We start from the raw sequence: 14,342 nt of genomic DNA, 5'->3' as shown, positions 1-14,342 counted from the left end.
GAACTGTCCCATTTGCCCAGAGTTGCAGTCTCCTATTGCCTCTTAAATTGTTCAAAGTGTAGCCTGAAAAGGGTTTAAGGATGGTGGCCTCTGTGGAATGCAGAAGCCTATGGCATATCTCAGTTAGCGAGGAGTCTTCTGTTCAAGACCATCTCCTCTTCAGCAGGAGGCTGAGTTGGATTATTACTAAAGAACATTGCTCTTGGTCTCATACAGTGTCAAGTGAACCGCATGGAGTTCTCTGTCTACCTAGTCCTGGGTCTGGTGGTTATTGTGAGTGAGTGATATCCCTGGGTTCTGGTTATCAGCCTTGGGTGTAGGGGAATTCTTGTCTAAAAGGCATGTTTTACTATGTTCATCTGGACAACATGGAAGTAACCCCCACAACTGAAAATATAAATAAATAAATGGATTTGGGGAATCAAACAGATAATCGGTGGGATGTGGTGGAGAACCTGACTTAGAGAAGGAAAACGTGTATAAAGGGATGTCTCACAAGATAACATTTAAAATGAGAGGATGAGAGACAAGGATGCAAAGGGAAGAACTGTGTTAGGAGAGAGAGCTCCCACATGATGGGAGTCCTGAAGGAAAACCTTCAAATCCCAAAACCAAGGAGGTTTCTGACTTCTCTAAGCGGGTGGCAGGGTTTTCCACACCATGTGACAGCCGACCTAGCCTACTTGACTCCTGGCACAGAGGCAGGCACCAGGTAGGACCATAAACTTTTTTTTTCAGTTTCCAGGGAGAAAAACATGATTTGTTTTCCAGCCGTAGCTGGAGCCTGTCAATTTTTTGTCTCAAGGACAGACTTTAGGGGAGCATGGCCCGACTTTCCCAAGGCTACCATATCTGGCCTCTTAGACTGACCAGGTCTTCAAGCAGCAGGTCTAACTAGTAGAATGTCATGGAAGATTTTTAACTGGGAGGGGCCTGTGACCTGATTAAAAGTTTTTAAGTGGGCTGGAGAGATGGCCCAGAGGGTAAGAGCACTGACTGTTCTTCTGAAGGTACTGAGTTCAAATCCCAGCAACCACATGATGGCTCACAGCCATCTGTAATAAGATCTGATGCCCTCTTCTGGTGTGTCTAAAGCTAGCTACAGTGTACCTACCCTTAGCGCCACAAAAACGAGGCATAGTGGCACCCCTGTAAAGCCAGCACTTGGGAGGTAGAGACAAGAGAACCGCAAGTTCAAGGTTACCCTCAGTCACATAATGAGTCTGAGGCGAGACCAGGATACATGGGACCATGTTTGTTAGGAAAATAAACTCGAAGTGTGTATAGAGAGTTGATTTTAATGAAAGAGAAAGGAAGACTGGTTATTAATAGCAGATAATTATACAAAAGTAGGTCATAAATGATAGTGGAGTCATAGCAGGTGTGATGAGGAATACGTCAACCCAGGGTTGACATGAGGGTAGCATGGACTGTTGTGGCAAGAGTCAGGGAATGACCCCAGGTAGCCAGAATGCATTTACTGGGAAAACCAGTGCCAGGCTAAAAGAATGCAATTTGAATGTCACTACTTTGTTTTGTATAAGAAGCTCACCAGGATAAGTTATGATGAGAGACCCTTGTGGAATCAGAACAAGAGAAACTGTTTGCATGGATTTGGGCTTTTGTTGTTGTTGTTGTTGTTGTGCTGTGATACTAGGGATCTAGCACAGGACCTCAGACATGCTAAGCAAGTGCTTTACAACTGGGCTATACCCTCAGCCCTGTTTTTCTTTTTATTTTACCTTGGGGGTCTTAAGTTGCCAAAGCTAACCTTGAACTTATGATCTCTGATCTCTGCATTCCCCCATAGCTGGGATTACAAGCCTGCATCACCAGGCCCAGCTAGATATTTGTTTTTGTTATTGTGTATTAGGGTCTAAATCTGACCTTCACTCAGTGTCCAAGGCAGGGGAAACCAGGATTTGAATAAGGAAGATGAATGCACTTTTCCGAAAGTTTCCGTCAGTGGGACGCCGGATGCTGGGAGGTTGGGGTGCCTTCCGTAGCAATCCTGCTGGCCAGTAGATCCGAGTCTCCTCTTCTGTGGGGGAAGCTTCAGAGTGGCTTCAAGAGGTAAAACTGACATGAGCTCTGCCCATGTGACTTTAGGCAACGGACCCAATAAACCTCTCTGTTCTCCCTCATCTGTCAAGTAGTAACATCTCTGTGGAGGACTGAACTGTGTCTTCATTCCCACAGATTGTTGAAGCCCTATCTCTCCCTTCCGTGAGCTGGTGTTTGGAAGGCAGGACCTCCAAAAGATGATTACAGTTAAATTAAGTGGTGTAGATTAGTGTAGACAGTTGTCCTTGGCTTAGGCGTTACTGTGTAGGAAGAGACTGAGAAAGCTAGATCTCCCATCTGAGGATGCTGGAAGAAAACAGTTATGTATGCTAGCAAGAGGGCCCACACCAGAAAGCCTGCACACTGTGCCTTCATCCTGGACTTCCACCCTCCCAAGCTGTGAGAATAGCTGTTCCTGCTGTTTGAACCATCCAGCCACATCCTGTATCTCTGCAGGTCAGCTCTGCAAACACACCAAAACCTTTTTTTTTTCTTTACGAAGGCCACTTTTGTCCCCCAAATGAAATGTAGTTTTCTTTTCTAGCCAGATTCTGACTTTACAACTAGACCCGTCTGTATGTCTCTGTAGGTGCAGAATCCTAACAATATTATCTGGAGTCACCAGCATGTGCAGTTGGTGAGTGTGCAGGGACATAGTCACCTCAGCTTCTAGGTCACCATCCTCTCCTTACAGGCTTCCCCAGCCAACTCTTTATTATTATTATTATTATAAAATATTTATTCATTCAGTGTGTGTGTGTGAGAGAGAGAGAGAGAGAAAGAGAGAGAGAGAGAGACAGAGAGAGAGACAGAGAGAGAGAGAGAGAGAGAGAGGAGAGACAATTCCCAGGAGTCATTTCTTCTTCCACCATGCGGGTTCTGGGAATGGAATTCAGGCCCTCAGACCTACTGAAAGAGCCTTTACCCATGGAACATCCCTCTGGCCCCTTCCCTTGCCATTCTTCATAAAGCATACATTCTTAAATTGTTCTATCTATTGCCTTGATTTGTTCTATCTATTGCCTTGATTTGTTTAGGTTTTTTTCACCAATGGTGAGTGTGTGTGTACACATGTATGTGTATGTGTGTGCACACTCATGTATGTGTGTGTGTATGTTTATGGCATGTGTATGTTTATAGGCCTGGAGACTGAGACTAGAGCCTGTGCATGCAAGTCAAGTGCTGTACCACTGAGCTACGCCTCCAACCTTTTCATTTTCTTCATGGCATCTCACATTATGTGCTTGCCTAGCCTATGTGAAGCCTTGAATTCAATCTCAACACCAAAAGGGAAAAAACAAACAAACAAACAAACACACTATGTACATTGGCCTTAGGCTGCAAACTTCGTGGCACTGCATGTGATCTGAGCAAACTATTTTGGCAAGTTTCTCAGTTTCCTCTTCTGAGACTAGGAAGACTTGTACAAAGTGCTTAGTACAGGGGGTTAGGGAGGATGCTTCCATGGGGAAAAGTGCTGAGTAGCTGACTTCCTTTCCCGACACACAAGATCAGATGCCCATAACTGCCTGAAACTCCAGCTTCAGGGGGACCAACACCCATTTCTGGTCTCTCGGGGCACCCTGGCGTGCATTTACACAGACAGTATGTTACTTTGCTCCCTACTGCTGTGATGAATCATGATCAAAAGCAACCTAGGGAGGAAAGGGTTATTTCGCTTACACATCCTCCATCACTGAGGAGAGCCAGGCTAGGAAGTAAAGGCACTGAAGCAGAGGCCCTGGAGGAATGCTTCTTACTGGCTGGCTCCTCATAGCTTGCTAATAGACTCCAGGATCACCAGCCCAGGGGATGACACCACCCATAGTGGGCCTTCCCCCGCAGGAATCACTAATTAAGAAAATGCCTTCATAGACTTACCTACAGGAAACATTTACTCATTTGAGGCACCCTCCTCCTAGGTGACTCTAGTTTGTGTCAAGTTGACACCCACACGAAAATCTGACCAGCATAGACACACATAGATAAAAATAAAATCTTTCTTAAAACACACTATGTAGTATGATACATCTACCTTTTCTTCCAGCTGAGATGCTCGGAGCAGGGATGGAAGGATGGCTTGTTTCCTTGAAGCATAAGAACACCTGCTTTCTCTCTGAGCTTTAAACTATGATAGCATAAAACCTGGGGTGAAGATGAAGAAAAGCTACAGAGAAACTGGCAGAAAGGCAGGCGCAAAGGCTTTGGGAAGCAAGACAGATCTCATAAACGCAAGGCGGGTATCGTGGTGGGGCGGGGAGCGGGGCAGTAATCTGAAAAAGGATCGAGGGAGGGAACATCACGTTCACATTCACTACAATGTACTCCCTTAGTAAAACAACTGCGATTCATCCGGAGCCCACATTCTACCCCTCCCTGCCCACGTGGGCAGAAACTCCTTAGCAATTTCCCAGCCCGGAAGGGATGATTCTGCTGCCTGGCTCCAAGAGAACAGCTTTGCCCTGAAAGAACCTCTGCCAAGCTCCGAGCTTGTAGTCCTCGTGGGAGTTAAAGAAACAGAGGCGGCTGGTGCTTGTGTTCGGGAGGAGAAAGGAAGGTGAGGGGTTGAAGAGGAGCTGCCGCCAGGCTCCCATGTGGGTAAAATGAGATGTTCTCTTGCAGTGTCTTACTCCTCCCAGTCCCAACGCCTTTGTGCTGGATGCCGGTCAACCTAAAAATACGGCACTACACACCCAGTAAGTAGTCAGTAACATTAGCTTTTCAAAGCTGTATTAGAAAAGGGGAACAGAGCTCTTTGGGAGACGGGTCTCTGGTCTATTTTTAGACTCTTTTGGCTAGTGGTACAGATAGTATTTTGCTCACAGAAGCCCACACAAACGGCGACCAAGCCTGAAGTCACATGATTTCTATGGGTAAGTGTCAAATGCCAAGGGTTACCTTGGGAAAGCAGAGACAGGAAGAGCAACTGATGCCCATTAGTGTGAAGTTCAGGGCAGGGTGGGGTGGAGCTCTGGGCACACTTGCGGCACAGCCTCCACCACGGCCTTGGAAGTTGTTCCCATGAAGTGAGTCAGATGGCCAGAGAGGGTCGGTTTACTTAGATCCCTTGTGAAGAGAGCTCACCAGCTCACAGAAAGCAAATAGGGCAGGCCTTTTCATTTGTTCTCTACAGGATAATCGGTGGCTACTGATTTTAAAACTTTCTTGCAGTGATTAGATCTATTTGAAACATTTTATTTTAAAAAATATTTTATTAAAATATTTTAATAAACATATTTTATTTAAGATATTTTAATATATTTATTTAAAATGTTTTAAATAAAAATCAAAGTGAAAGTGGTTTTATTATTGTGTAACACTTAAGAGAATTTAATAGGCAAGACTTCACAAAAGAGATAGAAAACTGAGCCTACAAAGTCCCTGAGTCAGCGTTTTACTGCTGTGACAAAACGCCATAACCACAAAGCAAGTTAGAGAAGAAAGGGTTTATTTGGCTTACACTTCCAGATCATTGGAGGAAGTCATGACAGGAACTCAAGAAGAGCAGAATCCTGGAGGTAGGAGCTGATGCAGAGGACATGGAAGGGCTCCATCACTGGCTTGCTCCCCATGGCTTGCTCAGCCTACTTTCTTATGGAACCCAGGATCACCAGCTCAGGGATGGCACCACCCACAAAGGGCTGGGCCCTCCCCCTACATCAATCAGTAGTTAAGAAAATACCCTACAGCTGGATCTATCTCATGGAGACATTTTCTCAACTGAGGCTTCTTCCTCTCTGGTGATTCTAATATGTTAAGTTGACACACAAAAGCAGCCAGTACACCAGGTATGGTGTCTAAAGCCTGTGATCCCAACACACGTTAGTTTGAGGCCAGCCTGAGCTACAAAGTGAGATATTGCATCAAAACAAACAAACAAACAAACAAACAAGAGTGAGTGGCAGCCAAGGCCCTCGGAGCCATGACAAGATGCTGCTGTCCTCATCTGGGATTCCAAAACCTGCTAATATCAACCTGTGGGAAATGAAAGTGAGCCCAGTGAAGGTGTGTGTGTGGAAATGCCTTAGACAGTCTGAGAAGGCTGGTGGTTTACGGGCATGCTAGGCATGGAGAAAGATCTTGCCTAGAGGAGGAGGGATGCTGAGCTCCTTCACCCTCTCCCCCTCCATCCTGCCACAAATCAGTGTAGTTCAAGGAGAGAAGAATCAGGCTGGTGGGGATCTGTAGCCTCCCTCAGCCTTGAAGCAGGCTGATCCAGACTTTGACCATGCTGCCACTAAGAAGGAGATAACTAGGGTAGAGCCTTCTGACCTTGATGGCTCTATTTGCTCTTCTCCAAGACTCTGCTTCCTGCTGTAAGGTCCTTGAGACGTTCTGGTGACACACCCTGTAGATCACCTACGGGCTGGCTCCAGGCACCAAGAATGGGCTGGCAGGGTATGGGCCTACCCTCTTTATAAGCACAGACTCTCAGTAAACTTCAGAGGCTTTGAACAGAAAGGTTTGTCTTGGCCTCGTTCTTTTCTCACCGTCTGATCTCTTTCAGTCCCAGCCCGCCTTTTAGGAGAACCCAGTACATATGGCTGCAGGCGGCTGCAGGGATCCATCCCATAATCATCCACCAAACCGAGACACTATTGCATATGCCAGCAAGATTTTGCTGAAAGGACACTGATATAGCTGTCTCTTGTGAGGCTATGCCAGTGCCTGGCAAATACAGAAGTGGATGCTCACAGTCATCTATAGGATGGAACACAGGGCCCCCAATGGAGGAGCTAGAGAAAGCACACAAAGAGCTGAAGGGGTCTGCAACCCTATAGGTGGAACAACAATATGAACTAACCAGTACCCCGGAGCTCTTGTCTCTAGCTGCATATGTAGCAGAAGATGGGAAAAGAGGCCCCTTCATATTGGAAACTTTATTATGCCCCAGTACAGGGGAATGCCAGGGCCAAGAAGCACGAGTGGGTGGGTAGAGGAGAAGGGGGGGTATAGGAAACTTTCGGGATAGCATTTGAAATGTAAATAAAGAAAATATCTAATAATAATAATAAGAAGAATCAGAATGGTGAAGTTGGGGAATACTGTGACAGAAACGGAACTGGGGTCACCAGACCCTAGCAGCCTAAGCAACAGTGAGTTAGAAGTTTGACAGGTTGATGGTTCTGCCTTGGGCCATCTTTTGACCTTCATTCTCCTTGGGATGCTAAATGACCTCTCCTATGGGTTCTGTGTTTAAAGTCTACGGTCCATACTGGGGCTCTGTTTGTATTTGCTTGAATTACACTTTGATAACGCAGATCAGGAATTACCTTTCATGTAACAAACCTCTCCCCTCCCACCCCTGCCCAGGCTGTGAGCAGTCTATTAGATCCATAGGTCATGTGAACCCCTACATGTAGACTGGCAAAGTGGACCTCTGTAAGTGCGTTTCCCCACAGCAGGTCAGAACTCTGCAGTCCATTGGCTCTCAGCTGAATGTTATTCTCTGGTATGGCTCATGGGAAGGCAGCTTTATTCCAGACACCAATGGTGTGGTGGCATTTATGATACATTCACACAGGGTCAGAGGATCAAGCCATAGAACACTCCATCACGTCAGCCAGAGCCCTGGGAGGAGATGGTTTTCTAAAACCAGCTGTGCTGGTTTGAATGAGGATGATTCCCTAGGATCATATATTTGAATATTCGGTCCCCAGTTGATGGAACTGCTTGGGAAGGATTCAGAGGTGTGACCTTGTTGAGAGAGGCATGTCACTGGGCGTGGGCTCTGAGGTTTGTGAATTGAGATGTGAGCTCCCAGCTGTTCATGCCACTGTGCCCTTACTCTGCCATCATGGACTCTGACCATCTGACACTGTAAGCCCAAATTAAATGCTTTCTTTTCTCTTGCTGTGATAAGACACAGTGGCCAAGGCAACTTAGAGAAGTAACCAAGATACAGGAAGAGTAGAAGGAAGTGAAGCATGGTAGTGCGTGCTCCAACCTCGGCACCTGACAGGTAGAGGCTAGCCTTGGCTACATAGCAGGCTCAAAGCCAGTCAGGATTCCATGGGACTCTGTGAGAGGAAAGGAGAGGGAACAGAGGGAGAGAGAGGGAAGGGGATGGAGGGATGGGGGAAGGGGAGGGAGGGAGAGAAGGAGAAGAAGAGAGAGAATGAGAGAGAGGAGGAAGGAGAGAGAGAGAGAGAGAGGAAGAAGGAGGAGAGAGAGAGAGGGAAGCCAGAGAATGGCTGTTTGTCAGAGCAGGAACCACAGGGAAGATATCAAATGGTTGATGATGCCAAAGGCAACTTTTTACAACAAGAAAACTGTAAATGCCACAGGCTTGGTGACATGCATAGTTAGTAAAAAAAAAAAAAAAAAAAAGATAAGACTACCCAGTAAAATGAGGATAGGATTATACCAGACCATCCAGAGGTTGCCTAGATGGAGCCCACAAATTTAACCAGAGAGAGATTATTTTCTATTCTAGGGGAGTTTATGTATTATTTCTTACAGGTCTTCTAGGATTTTGGCAGATCTTCAAAAATGAAAAGAGGAAAGATGGCTCAGATTGTCAAAACCATAAAAGCTATTTATTGTTCTCTGAAAACTTTTGCTACAGTCATTGGCCAAATGTTTAAACACAATTAAAAATGTACTTATTTTTGGGCATATGAGTGTTTTACTTATATACATATGTAAAACAAATATATATATATATATACACACACACACACATATATATATATATATGCACCATGTATGTGCATCAGATCCCTTGAACCTGGAGGGATGGATGATTGGGAGCCATCATGTGGGTGCTGGGAATTGAACCCAGGCCCTGTGCAAGAGCAACAAGTCCTCTTAACAGCTGAGCCATCTCTCTGGCCCCATGAACAAATGTTTATGGATTAAATGCTGTCATGGTTTGTATATACCAAGTGGCCCAGGGAGTGGCACTATTAGAAGGTGTGGCCTTGCTGGAGTAGGTGTGTCATTGTGGGTGTGGGCTTTAAGACCCTCATCCTAGCTCCATGGAAGCCAGTCTTCTCTTGGCAGCCTTCAGATGAAGATGTAGAACTCTCAGCTCCTCCTGCACTATGCCTGTCTGGATGCTGCCGTGCTCCCACTTTGATGATGATGGACTGAACCTCTGAACCTGAAAGCCAGCTCCAATTAAATGTTGTTTTTGTAAGAGTTGCCTTGGTCATGGTATCTGTTCATAGCAGCAAACCCTAACTAAGAGTGTGTTTTGCCTGCATATATGGATATACACCACATGCAGATGCAGGCCAAAAGAAGGCATTAGATGCCCTGGAACTGGGATGGTTGTGAACTACCATGTGGATGCTGGGAATTGAACCCAGGCAGTCCTCAAAAACAGTGTTTCGAGGTAAGGCCACCAGAGACCACCACACAGACTCTCTTACAACTGAAAAGAAAGTCTTAATTGAGGGCTGGTGGCTAGCTGCACAGGGAACCTGCTCAAATCCTGCAGCCCTGAACCTTGCAGCCTTTTGGGTTTGTGTGTGTGTGTGTGTGTGTGTGTGTGTGTGTGTGTGTGCACAAGACCACATCAATTAGCCAGAAGCAGAACTACAGAAGCCAAAAGCCAAGGGTGGTCCATTTAGGGACTTTCCTGGAACTATGGGCTGGGTCTTTAAAGGATTGGATCTTTGTTCCCATTTAGGCAGGTGTTGGGCCTACATGCTGGGTTTTAAGGTCAGAATGGAGCCTCTAATGAGGCAGCAGTTGTGCTAAGTAAGGTCTGGGGGCCGTTATAACAGCAGATGCTCTAACCATTGAACCATCTCTCTAGCTCCTGGATTTAGAAGTTTAATCACCACCATGTCTTACTTAGCTGAATGTTCAGATATTCCAGGAAGATACTAGATGTAGATAATTCATGGAGACCATAGCCTAGGATATCAATCCATCTCAGAGAGCAGAGCCTGTACCCTTGGTCCTGTACCATCTCTGATTCAATTTGCTTCCGACCCTGGGGGACTTGAAACCATGTCTGTGCTGGCTTTTGGCAATCTGAGCAAATGCAGTTCTGTCTGCATGCCAGGCAGCTAATAACTTAGAGCAGCTTGGTTGCCCAAGGCCAAATTCAGCTAGCCCTCTGATTTCCAGGCTCCAGTCTTCCCCAGGTTGAGCCCACCACCTGCTGGTGACCTTTCTCTTCCTTACCACACCCACCAGTCCCTAGCCTTTATGCCAGAAGAAAAAAACATGAGTCAATTTTTTCAGCAAAACAAAATACAAAAAAATTTTCAGCCTTATCTACTAAGACTTCTCTGCTGGCTTCCCAGAGGGTGGATAGAAATCCATTTGCTTTGTTTTTAAGATGGAGAGCATGTTACACAGGGGGTTTTGCTGTTTGTTTGTTGGTGGCAGGGTCTCTTGTACCCTACACTGAACTTCTGATCCTAAATCTCTCTCTTTCTCTTTCTCTCCCTCTCCCCCCCCTCTTCCCCCACCCCCACCTCGGTGGTATCACTATATTATGCAGTCCTCCCTCAGCCTGCCTAAAAGCTGGGGTTCCAGGTGTGTGATATGTGCAACTATGTCAGATTTTATTTTCATTTAGAAAATTCCATGTATCTAGACAATGAAATATGGTTGTCTCCACCCTCATTCCCTCTTCTAGCTCCCCTCATTCCTTCCCCAGGATGCCCTTCTGTCTAAATTCATGTCTGTTCGGATAGTTTGTTAAGTCTAGTTAGAGCTGCTCATGTATTCAATTAGACCTTATCTCAAGTAGCTTAGGATAGCCTTGACCCCATTATGTGGAGGATGAGTTTCAAGTTCTCATCCCCCTGCCTCTACCTCCCAAGCACTGGTGTTACAGGCACGCAACATCATATCCACTTTATTATGTTCAGTTCTTACCGTCAATCTGCAGTTAGAGATAAAATACCATATTTTGATTTTTGATGAAATATAAGCACTTATCTTAGTAGTGTCTTTTTTTTTTTCTTTTTTCTTTTTTTTTTTTTTTTTTTATCTTTTTGGTTTTTTCGAGACAGGGTTTCTCTGTATAGCTCTGGCTGTCCTGGAACTCACTTTGTAGACCAGGCTGGTCTCGAACTCAGAAGTCTGCCTGCCTCTGCCTCCCGAGTGCTGGGATTAAAGGCAAGCACCAACACTGCCCGGCTAGTAGTGTCTTTTTATTTGGGGATTTTGAGAATTTTTTGAATCTTCTTTCTAGTGTTAGGCCTTGCACATGCTTGGCAAGTACTCGAGCTTAGTACAGCCCTAGTCCTGGAAAAGGGTTGTATAAATGCAACGTTTTCATTGCTATTTTACCAACCATATGTGGGGCCAAAGGACCAGTGAAAATGTAGCATATTTGCCATGGTTATTATAACAAAGTGCTAGAGACTGGGTGGTTTCCATAGCAACCGGCTGCTTTCCCATCAGCCTGAGTGGAAGGAAGATGGTGGGGGTTGGTTTCTTTGAAGGACTCTGTATTAGTTACCTGTCTCGGTGTTGTGATGAAAAAAAAAAAATCCAACAAAGCAACTTAAGGAAGGATTCCCTTTGGTTCCTAGTTCTGAGGTACTGTGCATCGTCATGCCTCATTATTCTACATAAAAATCCTCCATTTTCAGGTTGGGGTTGTGACTCAGTGCTCCAGCATGGGTATAGCAGGCACAAGGCCCTGAGCTCAATCCCTAGAAAGCTGTCCCAAGAAATTCTAGACGCCAAGGTCTTCACTTCCCTCAACCCCTCTCTTTATATTTGGAGATGGGATACATTTCCTTTGGCCCAAGGTCTCATGTAGCCTTGGCTAGCCTTGACACCAGTGTGTAGCAAGGTTACCGCAGCTATTCCTTTTAAAGTGTGGCTTCAAGCAAGCATTATTTTGTCTCAAAAAAAAAAATCAGGAAAAACAAGTCTGTAATTTCAAGTTCTTTCACTGTACACCCTTTTATACTTGCTATCTTAATATGTCTTGAACAGGAAACAGACTTACAGACGTGGACAGAGTGTGAAATAGATCAGACCATTAACCTCCCTGTTAACATCAAGCACTGTAAATACAGTTTATAACCACCACAGTCCATCTCTCCATGTTCCAATGCTAACCAGGTCTTTAATCCACTGCAGGCGTGCTACAGAGATCTGCCTGCAGCTGCCACCATTTCCCCACTAACCTTTACCTTGCAAGACTTTCTCATGACCCCAGTCTGTTGAACTTTGGATTCTTATTATAGTATGTTCTCTGGCCAATGTTTCTCTTGCCTTCACTTTGGCTAAAGACTCTCATTAGTATTCAGGCAAGAGATAGGCAAATTTTTAACTAGGACAGAGCCTTCTGGATTTGTGGGGGCGGAGTCAGCTGACACACCGGGGTGGATAGTCACAGTTCTTACCAGATTATCTTTCTCCAAACAGTGTGTGGAGGTCAGAGGACAAGTTTTGGAAGTCCGTTCTTTTCTTTCACTGTGTGTGTCTGGGAAGGTAGACTCCCGTTGTCAGACCTAGCAGCAGGAATTTTTACACTGGCCATCTCGCTGGCCAATCACCACCCTTCAAATATTTAACTATAATGACCACATTTAATGGTGGCAGCCTAAGCTTCTCTGTTGCATCCCAAGCTCCCAAGGAGGGACAGCCCTTCACAGCTCGTCCTTGCTCTGGTCTGCCACTCTGCCCACCCAGGCCCACACTCTGCTCTCTAGCCACACTTACTGTGCGTGGTCCTCGGGGGCCTTCCTGGTCTTCACATACAGGTGGCCTTGGACTTGTGAGGCCCCCTGCTTACAGACTTGAACAGCCCTCTCGCTCTCTACCTCCAGGGCACTCTAGTTTGTTCCAGCAGGCCACTTCACTCCTCCCCCACTCTGTGTCAAACTGCTGCTTTGAGGTACAAGCCATTGTAGGCTTCTTTTTTCAAAACCTACTTTTGATAAAGGTTCTTAAAGGCTTTATCCTCCCTTCTAGCCCACCACCCAGCAGAGGGAGTGAAAAAGAAAGGTTGTCAGGATATGGGGAAGTGGACCTGTTTAGAATCCAGTCTGCACTGTCAGGATGTCAGCAGTTCAGTTCAGCAGGGCAGCTCCATCCCCTCGCAGGCACCAGCCGTCCAGTTCAGTAGTGTCAGGATAGCAAACACGGAATCCCAGAGGTGGCACAGCCCAGCAGAAATAGCCAGGCCTCAGCTGAATTGGCAGGAGCGGCCAGGACCAGCAGGGACACCACAAGTTCTCTGCTGTGCCTTTCTCAACAAAGTGAAGATTAGCAAAGATGAAGACAGAGGCCAACAAAGTGTTGCAAAGCTAGCAATGTCAGTCCCGCCCCGCCCCGCCCCTGTCACTGTCCATTGAGTCCTACTTATAGTCTCTCCAAACATGAAGTGTCCTCCCACAGGCCTTGCCTCAGCAAAGCACCATGTGAATCTCCCACATGAAGAGCTCCCTCTGGATGCTGACACATCCAGAAACTTCCATTTCACTCTGTCAGTCAGCCTGAGTCTGTGGAAGCAGCGAGAAGCTGCCAGAACACCACCAGAAGGTTTTTGGTGCATTTCTGTTTATGAAGTCATGACAAACAACGAACAATAAGGAATGGCAAGGGACGGCAATACCATCCCTGGGCCATCCACCGTCTGTGGGTCATATTTATTTCCTTCTTAACGTCATGCGTCCTTTCATGTGTCTGCTTTAGCTAAACACCTGTGTCTGCTTCAGCAAAACCTTCCTTCATGTGTCTGCTTCAGCAAAATATCCTTTCACTCGAGTGTCCCAACAGAACATCATTTGACATAACTGACTTTCCAACGAAATCAGAAGTTTTCCACTTCAAACCGTAGTTTCGTCTTGTGGTCCCCACTAGAAATACATGTAGTTAGAAGAGAGAGCTGTGTTCATCTCAGCACTCCCCTCTGGAACACAGGCATTTCCAAGTGGTTTTTAAAAAAAAAAAAAAAAATGGATGAATGAATGAATGAATACATGCGTGTGTAGCCGCCCACAGCTACACGAACCAGGTTCCTGAAAGGGAGGCTGGGGCTGCATGGGAGAAAATGGCGAGAGAAATTAGGAGACCAAGACAAAAATACTGATCAAGGCCCAAAGTTTACTTGAGAGTCTGAGCTTATATAGGGGGGATCCCATCCCCCACCACGCCAGGATCTCCTTTCCTCGGGATAGTGTCAGGAGAACAGGTTCAGCCTCTCAGTGGGTAGTGGCGTCTTGGAGGAATCCACAGAGGTGGCAGAATAGACCTAGGTCGGAAGATTTCACCTTCGGTGGGCTAGCTGACAGTGGCAGAAAGAACAGTCTGAGCCAGCCTGCTCAGGCTGGGGATGGCTCCATGCGTGA

The 14,342-nt window shown here is 46.0% G+C and overlaps 1 protein-coding gene across 2 annotated transcripts in view; it reads right to left on the bottom strand.

Moving 5' to 3' along the window:
- Positions 1–13,245, bottom strand: part of Osbpl11 (oxysterol binding protein like 11) — a 74,832-nt gene extending 61,587 nt beyond the window's left edge. Inside the window, exon 1 of one of the 2 annotated variants that reach the window (XM_021184876.2) lies at positions 13,022–13,245. Coding sequence is in view for 1 of the 2 variants with exons in the window: in XM_029470390.2 (XP_029326250.1) it covers positions 4,100–4,161 (62 nt within the window). In the remaining variant the exon portion in view is untranslated. Of the gene's footprint in view, positions 1–4,099; positions 4,592–13,021 lie in introns of those variants that run through there. The other variant, XM_029470390.2, reaches the window with a different exon arrangement.
- Between the last annotated feature and the right edge of the window lie 1,097 nt (positions 13,246–14,342).

Source organism: Mus caroli, unplaced genomic scaffold, assembly GCF_978045245.1.
Source record: "Mus caroli unplaced genomic scaffold, Mus_caroli_1 scaffold_17, whole genome shotgun sequence".
In the NCBI taxonomy this organism is placed as follows: domain Eukaryota; kingdom Metazoa; phylum Chordata; class Mammalia; order Rodentia; family Muridae; genus Mus; species Mus caroli.
The sequence above is the reverse complement of the archived record's forward strand: the minus strand, read 5'-3'. Positions and strand labels throughout refer to the sequence as shown.